The sequence below is a fragment of the Neltuma alba genome, unplaced genomic scaffold (assembly GCF_004799145.2).
Source record: "Neltuma alba isolate B1F8T4 unplaced genomic scaffold, ASM479914v2 tig00011380_pilon, whole genome shotgun sequence".
Classification (NCBI taxonomy): Eukaryota; Viridiplantae; Streptophyta; class Magnoliopsida; order Fabales; family Fabaceae; genus Neltuma; species Neltuma alba.
In genome coordinates this window covers 68,389-87,994 of record NW_021636073.1, presented here as the reverse complement: position 1 = coordinate 87,994, position 19,606 = coordinate 68,389, and the positions used below count along the sequence as shown (strand labels likewise).

General features: G+C 31.4%; 1 protein-coding gene across 1 annotated transcript; it reads left to right on the top strand.

The window, feature by feature from the left end:
• The first annotated feature begins 11,310 nt into the window (after positions 1-11,310).
• On the top strand, positions 11,311-19,421 carry LOC114712612 (TMV resistance protein N-like). Its single transcript, XM_028897159.1, has 7 exons — positions 11,311-11,384; positions 11,697-12,215; positions 15,651-16,770; positions 16,866-17,162; positions 17,290-18,312; positions 18,393-18,488; positions 18,587-19,421. The coding sequence occupies exons 2-7, from the start codon at positions 11,710-11,712 to the stop codon at positions 19,307-19,309; spliced, it is 3,765 nt and encodes a 1,254-aa protein (XP_028752992.1). The 5' UTR covers positions 11,311-11,384; positions 11,697-11,709; the 3' UTR covers positions 19,310-19,421.
• Positions 19,422-19,606: the final 185 nt, after the last annotated feature.

Here is a 19,606-nt window from a genome sequence, read left to right as displayed (position 1 = left end):
TATATATTTTTATATAGCGCATAGAAAATGCTTCTCCGGTATACTTTGTGCTTTAAATGTGCGTATTATATAGTCTTGATTTTACTCAATTTATAGCTTATATATAAATCATTGACAAATCTCTATTTTGTTATGTATTTTTATATGTGATTTAGGAATTTTATTATGTTATTGAGCTTAAAATGCAAATATTATGATTATTTGGGATTGCGAGTCATTGCACGGAATTAATGTGTAAAAAGGATAAAAGTGTCATATTTCATGATTTTTCCTAAGTATTTGACTTCTGGGTTTGTTTTGTAGGCAACTTGAGAGAAAATGGGAATTAAAAGGGGGAGGATGATGGTAGCAATTAAGGATCTGAATGAATGACAAATAGGGACCTAAATCGAAGAAAATGCAAAGAAAGCAGTATATATAAAACGAACCGCTTTGACATGGGATTGGATTTTCCACTTCTCGCTGGCATCTTCATTCAGATTCACTATCCCAGAAATCATCCATCCACCATCGCAATCTCCATCTCTCCACACTTGGGTTTCTCCGCCTTCTCCATTCCATCTCTCGATTTCTTCCTCTTTAGCACCATTCGCCCGATTCTTCCACTGATTCCACATCCTCCATCGCGTTCTGCCACGGTGGCTGTGACTGTGCAAGCATTCGGTGAAGATTTCACGGAGCAGAGGCGTGCCTAGGCGGCGTTCGTTCTCTTAGGGCAGTGGGCTGGTGGCTGGAGCTCGGAGTTTATAGGGGAATTCGTGGCATCTATTATCCCTCTTCTTCACTGCATTTCCGATTCTAGGTCTTAGATGATAGTTGTATGATGTTGAAAGAATGTTGTGATTACTGTGTTAGGGATTTGGATGCAATTGATTCGTATTGTGATTTGTTTCTGATCCTTGATTTAGAGTATGCTTGATCTCTTGCGTTAAACTTGTTTCATATTGGCTGTGTTAGAATCAGATCCATATGGCAATCTGCTGTCATAGGTGAGCCTAATGAATTCGATCTTTGAATGTTAAATGGATTCCGGTGTGGTTAAGTCTAACCCTCATTATTGAATCAAAGCTGGAGGGTCTATAGTTAATTGTTTGAAGCCTCCGAACATCAAACTAAGAATATAGTGTTCCATTTCTCCTTCTCTCTTCATTTTCAATCGACAAAAGGTGCCGTTTTAAGCTTGAATCGGTCAAGGCTGCTACCAATCCGAAATGTTTTGTGCCGTTAGAAGTTGTTTTGAGTTTTGGGGACTATAATATATTGAAGCTTCGTCCTCGTTCTTACACGGATTTTAATTGGCGGATTTACTATGCAAATTTTTTAATATATGAAGATGGAATGGGTTATACTCTGGGGCTTTTGACGGTGTAATGAGTTATGCGTAATCTATTTTGTATTTTTGGAATTTCTTGAACTTTTGGGAAGTATCGAATGGTGAAAACTTATTGAATGTGTATTGGGCTTTTCGGTTTTTCATTAGTTTCAAATTCAATCTAGTATTATGGGTCTTGGGAGAATCATATTTCGAAAGCTAACTGCTAGAATTAGGAAACCCAATACCTTATCTAAGGCGGCCCCTCATTACGGGCAATTTTCTTCGAACTTACTGAAAGATCCTCTTCTAAAACACAACAACAAAGCACAGAATCATACATATTAAACAAGAACAGTGAAAAACAAATAGGACCCTTATGCTTTATTCAATCAATATGATCATTCCAATATTTTGGGAGGAAAATGAAGTAAAATGTAATATCCCAAATTTTATGGAGTTAAGTAAAGCATGATGAAGGAGAAATTTTTTGAGAAATTGTTGAAATTAAGACCCTTAAAATATGGTCTAAATAATTATAAAGTTAATTTCAGGAATTTAGGACCTATTTTCTTGAAAAATTCAAGAAAAAATAGTTAGAGAATAATTTTTGAGCTGAGATTTTTTTTTAACATGAAAGAAGGGGTGAGATTCTAAAGAATCTCAGTAGTAACAAATTTCCTTCATGTAATCATACAAGACCACAAACAACATGCTACACAAGCCAAAGAGAACAACACCTTGCATCTAAATACCATCAATGATGCACATACATCATACATCCATATAACCAATTGCTATCTATCGTACCCACATTTTTAAAAAAATGGAAACCAATGCATATTGTCATGACAAATATTATCATGCAAAGGTAACTTATATGTTTGCATGCACAATTAGCATAAAGGCACACCCAAGCATGTGGCAATTAATGCATAATCACATTAAAGAAAAAGAGTTGTTATCTTTTGTTTTTTCTTTCGTACTCACTTCCCCCTACTTCTTCCTTGGCTCCCTTCTTAATGGATTTGAACAAATATCAAATCCTATAAATTATATAGGCAAGGATAAATTAATATATATATATATATATATATAAGTATGAGTATTTAAGTATTCTACCCTTTTCCCTCATGCTTCCAAAAATATTTTAATACTCAGCTCAAAAATTATCCTCTAACAATTTTTTCTTGAATTTTCCAAGAAAATATGTCCTAAATTCCTGAAATTAACTTTATAATTATTTAGACCATATTTTAAGGGTCTTAATCTCAACAATGTCTCAAAAAATTTCTCCTTCATCATGCTTTACTTCATAAAATTTGGGATATTACATAAAATATCCCTCACCCACTGCAAATTTTATTGGTAAGTTAGACCTAATAAATTTGTAATATAAAAGGTAGTTAAATTACTGATATTATGCAAATTTTAGACACGCAGAGTACCGACACTTTGATTTAGGTCTTTTTTATTGATAAAATTTTCAATGGGAGGACTTTTGCCCAATTTTCCCTACTTTATGCTGCACTACTTTTTTTAAATTATTCCGTCTATGCTTACCAGCTACCATGAAGGAGGGAGGAAAGAGGCGTGGTGTTTACCACGTAAGTTGGGTCTACAAGAAGGAAATAGAAAAGAAGGTAAAAGATAAACCGTGTGGAGCCACGAGGAGCCATAAAGCAATCACTTTTTGTTATTTGGCCTGCCATCATTTGCACATCGTTCGTACATTGTCTAGGAGCTCAATTATTACCAAATTTTCATGTTTCAAATGATTTGAGCTGGCGTTCTCCTTTGGTTCAATATGATTGACCAACGTTTTTATGTAAACGTTTTATTTACGTTGAATAAAATTGTGGCCCCTGTTTTCCCATCTATAATATCTAATTCTAGATATTGCAATGTATATGGCCAATAAAATTTCTTTTGGGGGGGATTTTGAATAAATCACAATCAATTTTTCTATATTTTGAAAGTTCTTTATAAGACGACTCTACAAACCCAAATTCACGGCACATTAATAATATATATATATATATATATATATAATATTCACATGCTTTTCTCTTGGATAAGTTACAACGAATTTTCTTGGCTTTGAAAGTTCTTTATAGAATGACACTTCAACTCCTTGTTCACGACACATTAATTGGCACGTATACTTTTCTTTTGAACAATGATTTTTTTTCGAAGTTTTCTTGGTAGAACAGTTATTCCAAATTTTTTTAAAGACTAAAGTAGCTCCTGTAATTTGATATATTTTTGAAAACATCAAACTTAGATCAAGTTACTTATATCTATTAGGTTAAATACTTATAAGTATACATACACATTTTAAAAACTAATAGTGGCAAATTAAAAAATACCTATCTGAAAATTTACAAATTCTAATTTATATTATAAGAGCTGATATAAAAATTTGTAAATGTGCATGTGAATGTGAATTTAATTACAAGTCAACATGCGCTTTTTTCAAAACAACATTAAGTCAATTATATTTGATCTTTTTAGTTCCCCTTTTTTTTCGTTGTTTGCTATTTACTTAACCATCGATTGAACTTAATTTATTTGAAATATATATGTCCCCTTTTTCAAGAGCTTGTATAAAGACAACATATTTTTCCCTCAAAAGTATCATAGTAGTACATGGGCCAATGTGAAATACCACTCCAGTACTTAATCTGGATAACTGCTAATTTAGTAATATTATAATAAAAAATTAATTAAATTAGTTATTCATAATAAATGAATGATATCTTTTGTAAAATACTTCTATTAATCATGTGCATTGAAACTACCTTTTAATGGAGACTTCTTAACATGTGCAAAATCACTATAGAAACCACTTGGGCCTAAAATGGATAAATATTAAAAATAAAATAAATTGCGGTTTTATATTTATGACCAAATAAATCTTCAGTTAGTTCTACAAAATTATATAAAGCTGTAGCGCTTACAAACTTTAGCTCTTTTGGAACTACATGCAAATGATCCAAAAGATCTATTTTAGAACAATATAGTTATCATAAATAAGCTTTATTATATGATGATCGTAATTTCGTTCAAAACTAAAGAAGAGAAATATGATTGCTAAATGCTAGCTACAATTGCACATTATGTCATAATAAATATTGTACTCCTCCAAAAGTATTAAAAAAATCTCAATCTTTTTTGTCCTCCTCACTTTTTTATTCTTTCAAACGACATCTATTAACCAATACAGTTATTTTTAAATGCAAATGATCAAAATATATTTTTAATAAAATCAACACATATTTTGTTTTACAAATAATCCTTCATTTAGAGGTGGAGGGGGTAACAATTGTCACTACAAAAAAATTAACTGAAAGTATAAAAGTCGCAACTAAAAAGTCGTTGTCGTAGTAATCGTAGCTGAAAACTTTCAGCAGCGACTAAAAAGGTCGCCACTGAAAGACACTTTCAGTGGTGACTATTAGAAGTTTTAGCAGTGACATCTGTCGCTGTAACATCCTAATTTTCATATATCTAATATTTAAGCAAATTTTTATAGAGTAGGTAGATGTTAAATATACATATATGTAATTAAAATAATTCTGATTTAATGTGTGTGTATGAGAAAATAAATAAAATAGCAATGTTAAGAAGTCTCACATTAATTAAATGATAGGAAGTAGATAAAATAGCAATGTTAATAAGTCCCACATCGACTAAATGATGGGAAGAGGAAGCTCTAGGAGCCTATATATAGGTGGTAGTAGGGAAGAGTTAAAGATGAACCAAATAATTTTCGCACATATCTGAGGAAGTCTTAGAAAAGTGCTAGTTTTGAGTTTATTAACTGTTGGATTAGACTAAAATTTGGTCAGCCATCCAATTCGTCAATTTCGATGATTGGATCATCATTTTGATCTTCGAGTTATAAGTTATTAGGTACGTTTTTAACTTGTATCTTTTAGATTTAGCAGATAGAGTCCTAAATAGTAAATTAGCATTTTAAAGTTCATTCATCGTTAGATTGAGCTATAATTTGGAGGATAGTATCATAATAGATAGGAAATTAAATTCAACGGTTAGATTAAGGGTTTAACTTCTGTAGTGAGAATAACCTGGTTTATACTAGGTCTATTTGTCTAAGTCCTTCAAAGATGGAATATAAGTTATAAATTTATAGTTTGTCTATTTACATTATGAATTTGATAATTCTAATAATATAATCTAATAATTAAAGGATATTTAAGCAAGGAAAATTTAGGAATCAAGTCTAAATCATATATATATGTTCTCATTCCAAACCTTAGAGAAATGTCTTTTAGACTAGAGTTCTGAGTAAAATTAAAGCTTTTAGAGGAGCAGTTAGAGGCTAGAATTTTGTGAGTAGCTTACTCTAATACTATAGAGATAATATTTTAATTTTGTTTGTAGATATAAACTCTATTGTGGCATTTTCGAGGTTGGACTCTAGTTATAGTTGACTGTTAGCTAGGAGACCAGGTAACTAAATTTCTATCTGTTACATGTATTGGTATGAGGTTGGTGAGTAATTTTATAACCAAGTTTCATATATATATATATATATATTATGTTTTGTATGAACTGTCTGATGGGATACTGTTTTGAAAAGGATTGAAATCATTTGTATTGTTAGAAATTAATGATTATGACTATAAGGTCTTATTTTGGAATTCAGTTGATTATGTATATAAATGTGTTATTTTGAACCCTGTGCATCTGGTTTGGGTGGGGGAAGGAGATGATTGGAGTTATTGAGATTTATATACTTACCACGTGGTATCGGCCTCCATACGGAGCTTTATGGTTGGCCACTATTATTGTCCCATTAGTTCTTTGAGGGACTGCGACACCCCACTAGTTCTTCGAGGGGAAATCTATGGTCCACCGAGTGCTCTGTGGTCTTTGGCCGGTCCATATCACTCGAGTGGTGAGCTTGTCAGAGTAGCTAGTCAAATGGAACGAATTTAGCCCATGGGTCCAGTTGGCGGAAATAAGGAGGATATAAGGATGAATTTGGGTTCATAGGTTTCATATGACATGGTATCTTCATTGATGTTTATATCTTTTGAATAAATAAAAAGTATGTTATCTCTTTTGAAATCATTAGTTGCATGAGATTGGCGGATATATTTGACTTATATGGTTATTATGAGTTCAACTGTTAGATAAGTGTCTATTGACTATTATTAACTCTGTGTATCCCACCTGACACCTCGCTAGCCCATACTAGTGTGTGTGATAGGTAGGGATTTAGTTACTGAGACATTGTCTCATTCCTATTATTTAACATTTTTCAGGTGAAAGCTTTAAAGAAGGGACGTCAGGGAAGGCTAAGGAAGAGTAAAGTTACATTAGCAACTTATAGCGTCTCCTCGATTTATGAGCTATGTTGTATCCTGCATATTGTTACCTTAGGATAAATTGGTTTTAATTGATTCATGTATTATTATTTCTTATGTCCTTTGAGTGTACTATTGTGGTATGTGTGCTGATAGGTAGCCAGAGGTCTAGGATCGCATATTCGCATATGATTTATTTATGAATTTATTATAAAGTATGAATTAACATTTAATTTTTAATATTTTGATTTATGAGCTATATTATATGTTGTTTTATAACCATATTAGATAAGATTGATCCTTTCTCATATGGTTTGTATTTGAATGAGTTAAGAAAAGTTCTTTTATCCGTGATAGGATGTATGATTGGGTGCTACTCTTTTCTATCACGGATAACAATATTATAAACTAGTTAGTGTAGATGATTGTGATATAATTTGAGTTTGTATTTAGCATGGTTTGGTTATAAAAAGTTATTTCTTAAAGTTACTATAAAAAAATTAGGTTTATCTGTTTATTTAGGAATGTTGTTTCAGTCGCCACCAAAAGGTACTTTCGGCGGCAACATTCTTGTCACCGCTAAAAAACTTTCAGCGGCAACATAAAGAATTTTTTGTGGCAACAAACAAGGGACATTCAGCGGTGACTTTTTTGTTGCCGCTAAAAGTGATATCTAAGAACATTTGGCTTTACCAATGCCACATCATCACCACTGGCAGCCATGTCATCACTAGCCACCTCCACCTCATCACCAACTAGGTGCCACGTCATCACTAGCCACCTCCATGTCATTGCCACATCACTCCTCCCCGCCACATTATCATCCAAATATTTTGATTTTAAATATGTCTTCTTCAAGGTTCGAATTCGTGACCATCTCATTTCATGTCCAATTTTCTTGCCACTGAGCCGGATTGAATTTGTTTATTACTATTGTAAAATAAAATATATATTATTATATTACACTTTCAGCGGCGACCATAAAATGTCACCGCTGAAAGTTAGTGTAGCCGTTGAAAGTCAAACCTTCAACGGCGACACTAATAGTCACCGCTAAAAGTGTACTTTCAGCGGCGACTATAGAATGTCGCTGCTAAAAGTGAACCCAATGATTCCACTCAAAGATATACTTTCTGCAGCGACAAAAAAAGTCAGAGCTAAAAGTTCACTTTTAGCGGCGATATTTTTGTCCCTGCTGAAAGTCTTAGTTTCAGCGGTGACTTTTTAGTGTCGCCACTAAAAGTCTACTTTCAGCAGTGACTTTTTTTGTTGCTGCCGAAAGTCGTCGCCTAAAATCTTTTTTTGTTTTGTAGTGTATATTGGCAATATATGTGTGTGCGTGCACCTGATATGATTCAATTTCCAAGTGACATCTAAACAATTACGTAATGATACAATTCAATTATCCAAACAGTAAGACAAATGGGCATATTAATTCCCCATCCCTTGGAGCTCAATTCATTATTTGCTGATTCACAGAGGTTCGCGATCCAATTGGAGAATTATAAATAAATAATGAAATGAATTATTTATGGGAATCGGTGCACAATTTTTGCCTATGAAAAGGATCAAAGTCTTTAACAATAATAATAAAAATTGAAAGTTATTATGAATAATATAGTTCGTTATTTGGTCCTTGTTTATTATAATCTCCATTCTTCAATTTTCATTTTATTTGCAAGATAAATAAATAAGACCAAATAATAAGCAGACCGTAGATGAAGCTTATCATTCCCCATGAATATTTCTAAAGAGCCAATGATGAAAAGGGATTTGTAAAAAGGAAAGACTACAACTCAATAAAAATATAGAATAAAGTGAAAAGGACAAAATAGCATAAATATCGAGCCAATTTTAACACAGCGCTGTCTTAAGGCTTAACATGGTGCTACAACAAACAAATAGGTGGGAACCACATTCCATAGCGTGTTGGACCAACCAAATGGAATTTGGACAATTCAAAGTAAATTTAATTTAGTCTTATAATTTTCGCTGTTCTAATTAAGAAAAGTAAATTTATCATTTAAAATATTAAAATTAGCAACTTCAAATCAAGATTGTCCAATTAGGTGAAAAAAAAGAGTCTAAAATTGTGCATATATCATAAGGATGAATATATAGGACTTAATCATGATCCAAGTAGGCCTCTAGTAACTGTATGTTTCGTTATATGTGTATAAATATTATTTTAAAGAAATTTATATGTGCTGAAGAAAATGAAAATAACTTAAATTTTAAGAAATTAGTTAATATTTTACCTATTTCTTCTATCAAAATTTAAAAACATATGGGCATATGGCGCATACAAATTCAAAATATGGATGAAATAATAAGTTCAAAGATATAATTAATTGAATATGTAATGAAAAGTAAAATAAGTTGTCATAATTATCTCATAAAAAGGCCAATAAAAAATTGATATCCCTATATTTTAACTTAATTTTCAAATAAGTCCTTATACTTCAAAAGATTTAAATTCATCCTTATAATGATATAATTCAAACCGTACTATAATGCATCGATGTAATTATAGTTTAAAATCATTAATAATCAGATATACAAAACGAAATACTTTGCCCCTATAATTATAAGATCAGTATAGCAATATACTGTAGAAGATAAGCGTTGAATCCGTTATATATTTATATATATATTTATTTGAACAAGATTTTCAATATATTTCAAAATTTCACATTGAGATATTAAAAATTTTACAAATGATCATATTCCAACTTTATAATATGAAATAACATTATACAAAGTTTGTTCTTTTAACACATATACTTACATGGATTTAACATTCATTGGTAATTTGAAACTAATTGATCTATTGGTCAGAAGTGTTATTCCCCGATAATTAAATAAAACCATAGAATGGTAATACTACCTCCAGTGTCCAATTCTTAATATAAAAAACTAGTTTTAGGTTAGGTTAAGGGTGTTTATGGAACAGGATAGGGACGAACGCCTTCCAATAATCAGGACAGGATAACTCTTTTGTCCTGTGTCCCTTTCCATCATGATAGGGCATAACCGGGATGGGATAGGAATGCCTCTTTTTTTGAATTTTTTTTGACTTTCTTAATTTAAAAACCAACTATATATGGAGTATTAGAACTCATAATAAAAACTATATAAAAACTATTAGGAAAAAATGGCAAAGAAGAAAACTTTTTATTTAATTCTTGATAAACAAAAAAAAAACTTAAAATGTTCATAAAAAAGAATATAATGCAACCCATGCAAAACTTGTAAACAAATAATTAAAATAACAATTGATAAATATTATTACATAACACTATTACAATGACAAATCAAGCAAATTTATAAAAATCAAATAGAAAGATAATATGTAGAGATAGGACACTCTTCACTCCTATCTCGTCTCAAAATAATTTTGTCACATCCCACTTTTATCCCATCCCTAAACGATTGGGACAAGAATGGGATGTCAAGACAGGACAAGTTAAACACACTTGGGTTAGATCTGATTTTAAATATAATATTTTAATGCACTTTATCCCCATGCATATGATTGTTTTCCTATATTATCTATATTCACTACATATGTTAAGGAAGTTTTCATCATAAGGTACGTAGTTTTAATGCAAACAATTTGAAAGTGTATTTTAAAGAAACCACAATGTACATTTTTTACAAATATCTAATTTAAATAATTTTTTCAGCTACTCAAATTAATTAAATAAATCTTATATTAAAAACTAGATGTAGTACTTTTTAATTTTAGGGATAATTAATTTGCAAGTTTTTATAATGTCAACCAATTTTTAATCACGTCCTTGAAAAGGTCTTTATTCTTTTACTTGTTTTTACTTTGGTACATATAGTCTTTTTTTTTTATCATGTCCTTATAAGTTCGCTTGATTTTTAATAAGGTCCCTGTATTTTTTAATTTTATTTATCAATTCAACTTAAACTTATTAAATAGGTAATATTGAAAAACATAATTTGCATAATTAATTATAAATTAATTTCAGTTATATTATTTTTTAGAAAATTTCATTATTATAATTAGAATTTTAGAGTTACAAAAATAAATGAAAATTATGATTATAAGATAGCTATAAATGCATGTTTAATTCAAAAATTTAAAAGAATGTTAAAACAAAATTTTTATAAAAGAATCTTATTAGACTTTTAAGGAATAAAGAATGAACAAACTTTAGCCACATAATTTAAAATTAAGCCAAACTATAACAACCTGATAAAAAGAACAAATCTACAAAGACCTAAACAAAAACAAGTATAAGGACTTTATAGAATGAAAAAAAAAATTATAAGGACATGATTAAAAATTGATTAAAAATATAAGGATGTATATACATATTAATTATCCCTTAATTTTATCTTCTTACAATTTTGTCGCATATATTGATGACCCTACATCTCTAGAATATTTAGATGCTATTTTCTCAAACGAAAAGTCTTTGAGAGACATGCATCCCTCGCATTACGTTTGACTGCAAGAAAACAAAAGACAGCCAGTGCTTATCTCTTTCCAAACCACAAGTCTTATCCAGTGGAACACGAAGGCATGGTTTTTGAAGAAATTGACTTGAGCCGCCATCGATGTTCTTTTTTGACCAAGAATTCGATTTCATTGAACCCCCACTATTCTGCCATTTTTCTGTCAATAAATTCGTAGGAGACTACGGTTCATCTGATCAAGTTTCATATCAAAGAAATCTTTCAATCTTATTTCATCCATTAATTAGGTTTGTGTTTCCTTTGATCATCTTTTTGATTTATTGAATGAAATGAATCTTTGTTATTTATGCCTATTTTCACTTGTGCGCAAACAGTATTTTCTATCGCGAAATTCTGTTTTGAAATATTCAAGGATGAGAAAGAATATATATACAAAAGGTTATGCTTCGATTTATTATATGCATGAAGAGTGAATCTTGCAGGAACAATGCCTTGGCTTAACTATCTGTTGATGTTTCGATTATTTTATTTTCTATAAGTTTTACTATTTTTTCTATTTTACGACGCTAATGGACGTATTTCTATTTTGAATGTTTCAGTTGCTTTCTTGCAATGGCACTTTATAATCATGGAGTTGAGTATTCTTCAAGCTTTTCTGGTTCAAACAGGAGGCACAAGTATGATGTGTTTTTAAGTTTTCGAGGAGAAGACACTCGTGAGTGTTTTACAGACCACTTATATGCTGCTTTGTGTCGCAATGAACTAATAACTTTTAGGGATGAGGAAGAGCTTGAAAGGGGAGAAGTTATTAACCTAAGTTTGCTTCAAGCAATTGAAGAATCTTTATGTGCAATTGTTGTACTCTCCGAAAACTATGCTTCTTCAAGATGGTGCTTAGATGAGCTCCTAAAGATCCTTCATTCTAAGAAAGAGTTGGGTCTTCATATATTTCCAATCTTTTATGGTATAGATCCATCCGATGTTCGGCATCAAAGAGGAAGATTTAAAAAGGCTTTTGAAGAGCTTGAACAAAAGTTTGCGCATGACAAAGTTTGCAAATGGAGGGATGCTTTAAAAGAAGTTGCAGACATATCTGGCTGGAACTCTAGATATTATAGGTAATTTTACTACTTCCAAAAAAAAAAAATAATAATAATAACCGTGACTTAAGCAACTTAAAGCTTATTTCTGGGCAGGAATAGAAATTATTTATCTGCAATACTACCAGCTATCATTATTATCATTTTATAGATAAAGAATAATTTTTACTGTAGATACACAACCTTTTGGCTGAACCTTACTATCATAAAGATATCATTTTGCATAAAGATGTATACTAGATCTTCAATTCTCTGTTTCCTTTAGAAAGGTGACGTTTATTTTTACGTGAAAGATATCACATCTCATCTTTGCACATTACATATATTAGAGCCTAAGAGACACTATCTGAACCATTTATACATGTCCATTTCAGACCCCTGGAGAATAATAAAAAACTTCTAATCAAAAAAATTGATTCTCAAGTTACTATTTATTTAGTCAATTTGAAATTTTGAGCAAGTTTTAAAAATTTATAATTAAATCACAAAAACTCCAAGTGAAATGATTCAAGTTTTATTTAAAGCGTTTTAAATGCTCCACATGGAAAAATTGGAAAATTGGAAAATATGTTGATTTTGTTTTCTTTCCACTAACCACTTGTTTTGATGTCATATTAACCTCCTCTAATCCTTATTTAATCATCATATCATCATGCTAAACATAATTTTTGGAAAATTGCGTAAGCTTTTCCCTAGAATTTCATACTGTCAAAAATTTAAAACAACAGATATGAGAAACACCAACAACAACCAATAGATCACAGCACTAGATGCCTTTTTCATCAAAGCTTGATTCCTTCAATTTCACACCCTTGTTTTTCAGAACCAGTTTCAGTGATCATTATCTTAATAAGCACTCTAAGCTTATCAGATCTAGACTGTTTATATCTGATTTGAATGGTCCAGATTTAAAATTTTTTAATTAATTATTTTTAAATAGAAAAACTATTTTAAAAAATGATAGTTAAGAGATTATCTCTATTTTAGATTTTCTACATATTATAAAAATTATTTTGAATAAATAAAAATAAAAAAGATATTAAATCTGGACCATCTAATGAGTATAGACGATCCAAATCTAATGAGCCTAGAGTGTTAATCAAAGTGATGAGCATTAAAACTGGTTTTCTTGCTCTCTCTCTCTCTACCACTTGCTAACAATTATTAAGAGAGAGGTTTAGGCATTAAAACAAGTGCCAAATGAGAAAACCAAGCTTAGATAGTACTAACTCTAGTCCTAATTATAAGAGCTAGTTGACTAATTTGAGGAGATTAAGGAAAAAAATTAAGTTAGTTATTTGTAATAAATAAGTGTTGTACTTCCTAAAATATCTTTACTAATTAAATGTATTAGTTAGAACTATCATTGTTAGAAGGACTACTTTAAAAAATATATATATATAAATATGAGAGACAAAGTGGATTAGAGTTTTAGGACTAAAATAAAAGTCAAATAGGATCTTATATTAGAAACCGGAGGTAGTAATTTAGATGTAGGAATCACTTAGGAAATAACTTGTTACAACTTTATCTCCTTCCTTCCTTCCTTCCTTCTTCTCTATCGATGTCGTCGTCATCATCGTCGTCCTCGTCCTCATCCTTATCCTCTCCTCTCTTTTCTACTGGCCGGCTATGACGACCGAAAGGGTGAAAAGAAGTAAATTAATTAGATTTGATATATAATTCCTTCAAATTCGCCTCCTTGTTTTCTCTCTTTTTTAAACGTTTGGGTCAAATGGTCAAAAGAAGTCCTCTTTTTTTTAGCTGACCATGGGTAAGACTACTTTTGACTTTCAGGAATGGTCTTGGATGAATTTTGTAAGTTTTGGATTTATGGTACGAATTTTGGATTATTTCTTAACATATATGGAATTAAATTTCATAATTAACTTCCAATTAATAAAGATCCATAAAACTCTTTTAAAAAATTCATCTTCCTCTTAAAAAACTGTATCTAATATTCTCAGGCCAAAATTTGACCCTTGATTATTTTTCCTTTAATTTTCGGGAAATTACACTTTTAAGTCTGAAAAATAATTTTAAACTTAGTAGTTCTACCTCTTGGAAAATAATTTTCTCCGCAAATTTTCTAAAGTCCCAAAATGGTTATTATTCATTTTTCTATAATTATTTGGGACATTTACATAATTTTTAAAGGGAAAACTAATTTGGAGGTCCTTATAGTTTTTTTTTTAAATTTTGAATGAGGTTCTTGAGCCTTTTTTTTTCCCCCTTTTTATTGAATTCTTTTAACCTCTTGGCTTTAGATCCGTCAGTCTTCCAGGTAAATAAAAATAAACACCGTTAGAATTTCCGTTAGAAAGAACTGCTAAACGTCTTCTCCACCTAAAACTTCTATCTCTCTCCAGTTTTCACGGTAACCTTCATTTGCTCTCATCTCTCTCCATTTGTTGCGATATTAATCCGACACACCTCGTAAAGAGCAGACGACAAATAAAAAAAAATAACGGTGGAGATTTTAATGATGTTTGTTTTTATTTAGCTGTAGGGCTAACAAATCCAACGGCAGAAAGTTAAAGAACTCAATAAAAATAAAAAAAAATTAAGGATCAGACTCAAAATTGAAAGGAACTATAAGGACTTCAAATTAGCCTGTATTACTTAATTAGCAAAAAAAAAAAAGGCTATTTTATTTCACTTTTTAATTTTTTGAGGCGTTCTCATCATAAATACCCTTTTAGGCATCAAAATTACCTTGAAAATCTCTTTACCATTTTTTCTTGATTTTATGAATTTCGGGATTTTTTTATATAATTACTGTGTTTGGTTCAAAACATTTCAAAATTATGCTTTTATCCTAACTTGACTTTTTCCTCATAACTCTCCTAGCTTTGAGTTCTGCTATTTTATTTAGCCCATAAATGCCCTTGTTTCTCATGTTTGGTCAGTATTTGAAATGTCAAATATGACACCTATTTATAGTTGACCAGCATTGATTATCACGTGCTATATATATATATATATATATATATATATATATATATATATATGAATATGAACAATATGATATCAAATTACTTTCATCTTCCACTATTTCATTAGAAAGGGTTTTGTATAATATTGATTATTTTTAAACTCTAACCTCCTTTTTCCGCTCCATCATCGACCTTTTCTATTAAAACATTTTTGAAGGAGCTTGTTTGCGTTCCCCTCTTCCCTCTTGACACTAAATGCATCTTTTGAGAACTCTGGTTTAATCCATTTCAGTGTGTATGCATGGAATCAATATCATGGTTTTAAAAATACTTTTACGGTATATAAAATAAATACGTGGAGAAGTTTATCTCTAATTGCAACAAAATACTTTTTAAGAGCACTTTTTAAAGAAGCCAAACACCCTAGTGCAAGTAAAAGTATTTTGTAATATTTTGCAAAACTTTAAAATTCAATTAACTTTGATGATAAATGTAATTATTCTGTTTTCCTTTGTAGGTACGAATCAAAACTCATTGAAAATGTTGCTGAAATTTTGAGGTCAAAATTAGATGATCAACGATCTTTCAACTCAAATGATGAAGGTGTGGTCAAAACTCACTTAAATGATGATCGATTAGTTGGTATTGATGCAAAGATAGCAGAGTTTGATTCATTTCTAGCCAATACATCGGAGGGAGTTCAGTTTATTGGAATATGGGGAATGGGAGGGTTAGGCAAAACAACTCTTGCTAGAGCTGTTTATAAGAGAATAAAAAAGAATTATGAAGTTCATTTCTTTCTTCATAATATCAGAGAGAAATCTGCACAAAATGGTGGGTTAATTGAATTGCAAAAGGAACTTCTTTCTCACCCGAAAAGAAGAACTAGAACGGAAGTCGGTAATTCTTACGATGGAAGAGAGTTAATAGGAAGGAAGTTGCGCAATACAAAAGTTCTACTTGTTCTTGATGATGTGAGTGACATAAACCAACTTGAGAATTTGGCTGGAAAGAAAGGATGGTTTGGCAAAGGGAGTAGAATAATAATAACAACCAGAGATAAGCATCTTTTAGTTCAGTATGGTGTTTCTCAATATAAGATGAATTTCTTAAGTCAAGATGAGTCCCGTCAACTTTTTCTTCAAAAAGCATTCAAAGGAGATCATCCAAATGGAGATTATTTGGAGCTTTCTAAAATTTTGATTAAATCTACCAAAGGACTTCCTTTGGCCCTCAAAGTATTCGGTTCATTTCTTTGTGGAAGAAGTAAATCAGAATGGGAGGATACCCTTAGTAAGGTTCCTCCAAATGACATTTTGGAGATACTTCAAGTAAGCTTTGATGGACTAGAATATAATGAGAAGACTATATTTTTAGATATTGCTTGCTTTTTCAATGGGGAGGCCAAGGATAATGTCATCCAAATTTTAGAAAATTGTGGTCTTCACCCAAGAATTGGAATACCGGTTCTTATTGAGAAATCATTGCTAACTGAATTTGAAGGGTGCTTGTGGGTGCATGACATGCTTCGAGAAATGGGTAAGAAAATTGTGTTTCTTGAATCACCAAATGATGCAGGCAAGCGTAGTAGGATATGGTCCTTGGAGGATGCTAATCATGTGTTAGGGAATAAGAGGGTAACATTCCGCCACTTTTATTGTGCTCTATTGATTCAATAATTTATTTTATGCATTTTATATGCAATAAGTTTGATTTATTATTTTATATATAGGGGACTGAAGCAATCTATGGCATAGTGGTAAGATTTGACAAACCATATGCAATGCATTTCAACCCTGAAGCCTTTTCAAGTATGAGTAATCTCAAGTTACTTATGATATCAAGTCATTCACATTCACGCATGCAATTGAATCTCCTTCGTGGACTTAATTGCCTTTCAACCACATTGAAAGTCATAGAATGGGAGGGGTATCCTTTAGATTTCTTGCCAAGTCAGACTCAACTGAATGAACTTGTTGATCTTAGAATGCAACACAGCAAATTGAAAGAACTTTGGACGGGAACTCAGGTAATTAATAAGGTCCCTGGCTTAATTTTTTTAGGTCTATGATTTGATGCACGTATTACTGGCTAGCTCGTTGTTAACTTTTGAAGGCTTTTGTTTGTTTATTTATTTTTTGGTTTTTTTTTTTCAGTTTCTACAAAGTTTGAAGTTCATTGATTTGAGTCATTCAACAAATCTTATCAGAACACCAAATTTTGATGGAACTCCTAATCTTCAAAGATTGATTCTTGAAGGGTGTACAAAGCTTGTTGAAGTTCACTACTCTCTAGGGCAACACAAGAAACTTGTCATTGTTGATTTTAAAGGTTGCAAAAGTATTAAAACCCTTCCAACCAAAATCGAGATGAATTGCTTAGAGTTGTTTATTCTCTCTGGTTGTTCAAAAATTAAGAAACTTCCTGAGTTTGGTAAAGGTATGGAACATTTATCGTTGCTTGATTTAGAGGAGACTGCTATATCAAAACTGCCTCAATCATTCGTCAATTTGATTGGTCTTGCAATATTAAATTTAGCGAATTGCAAAAATCTGGTTTGCCTTCCAAGTGATTTTCAAAAATTGAAAGCTATAAAGAACATCAATATTTCTGGTTGTCCAAAGTTTTCAAGGCTTCCAGAAAATTTGAACGAAAATGAGGCATTGGAAGACCTTGATGTGAGTGGAACTGCTCTAAAAGAAGTGCCTTCATCCCTCCGTAATCTAAGAGTATTGTCTCTTAGCCGATGCAGTGGTTATTCACAATCATCATCATCATCATCATCATGGGATCTCTACTCCCTTCCCAAGCGGGCATTTAGGCTTCAAAGGCCTTCAACAATGTTTTCAGGGTCTCCTTTTTCAAACCTATCATCTTTGGTCACGTTACATTTAAGTTATTGCAATCTTCATGATGAATCACTATCCAATGAAATCAGCAGTTTATCTTCATTGACGGCATTAGATCTGAGTGGAAACAACTTTGTTGAATTTCCTTCCGGCCTCATTTCCAAACTTCGAAAACTTGAATCTATTGGTTTAAATAATTGCCCAAGGCTCCAGTCTTTGCCTCAACTTCCAAAAAACCTGTCGATTATACAAGCTGGTGATTGTCCATCATTGAAACATTATGCATGTTCACAACAATTATGGGAATTCATTGAGCACTTCGAATCTCAGGTTTATTTTAATTCTCTTCACTATTATTTCTTTCATTTTAGTCATTATAATTCTATATCATGTCAATTTTTTTGTTATAGACTCGACTACGCCGAAGTGAAATCTCAGGTCATGACTGGAAATGTCACTTTTTAAGCGACTATGTGTCTGCCATTGTAACTTGGGATTCAGAATTTGTGAGTTATTTGAATCTATTAAATTTCTGTTTTATTTGCTCTTCTTATTTTACTATCCCTTACACCTGACATCTAACATGAATAATATTTCATCACAGTCTGACTTCTTTATGCAACCTACTCGCTTATTAACTATTCCTGGTAATGAAGTGCCATCATGGTTTCACAATCAAAGCTATTATTGTGCGAAAGATTTCCCTTATGAGTATACTCCAACAAATGTGTCATTCACAATAGAACTGCCTGATTCATGCCGATCAAGTGAATGGTGGGGCATAGCCGTATGCTTAGTGCTAGAACATGATTTGGAAGCTGCAGAATTTGATGATGCTGGCGTCCTTTGTTGGACTTATAGAGTTTCTGAAGATGAATATTCAAATTCATTTCGTTGTTGTAGCATTTGTGTGCAGTCTAGTTGTCGTCATCAACGATGTATCATCTACATTCGTTCTTCCTCATTTGTTGTGGAACAACCACTTCAAATGGTATTTTTCATTTACAACAAAGGTGAACAGAAGAAGTCAATTTTTAAAATAGAACAGTGTGGGTGGCGTGTATTGTGTAAAGAAGACGTTGAAAGGTGGCGAAACACGAGAGATGAAGGATACAGCAGTACAAATAATGATCAGTTCATTGTTGAAGAAGATGAGTCTATCACCAGTGCAGAGCCTATAGCTAGCCGATCAGACCAGAGGGAGTTGAGATTGTGCCTCAATATCCTATGGCCCATTATGCTTTTTTTATTTATTATGTTTATCTCTATTGTATTTATAATTGAGATTATAGGATATATTATTTATCGGCCAAGTTATTTTTTCTAGGTCTTTTTAGAAACTCTATATATATATATATATATATATATATATCAAGCCTTTCTGTCCTTATACAAATCAGATTCAGATGATTATTATAAACTCTATTTTTTATTGTGAATTTCTTGTTGTTTGTGAGATTTTTTAATCCTTCATATTAGGGTTTGCCCCGTTAAATTTTGTGTTCTATTATTTCTAGATCTTTGTCCAAATTTGAAAAAACATAATTAACTCTAGAAACATTGTATGAGTGTGCTCTAAAATATGTTTTTTTGGACTGAATCTATGTCATGAATTTAAAGATTC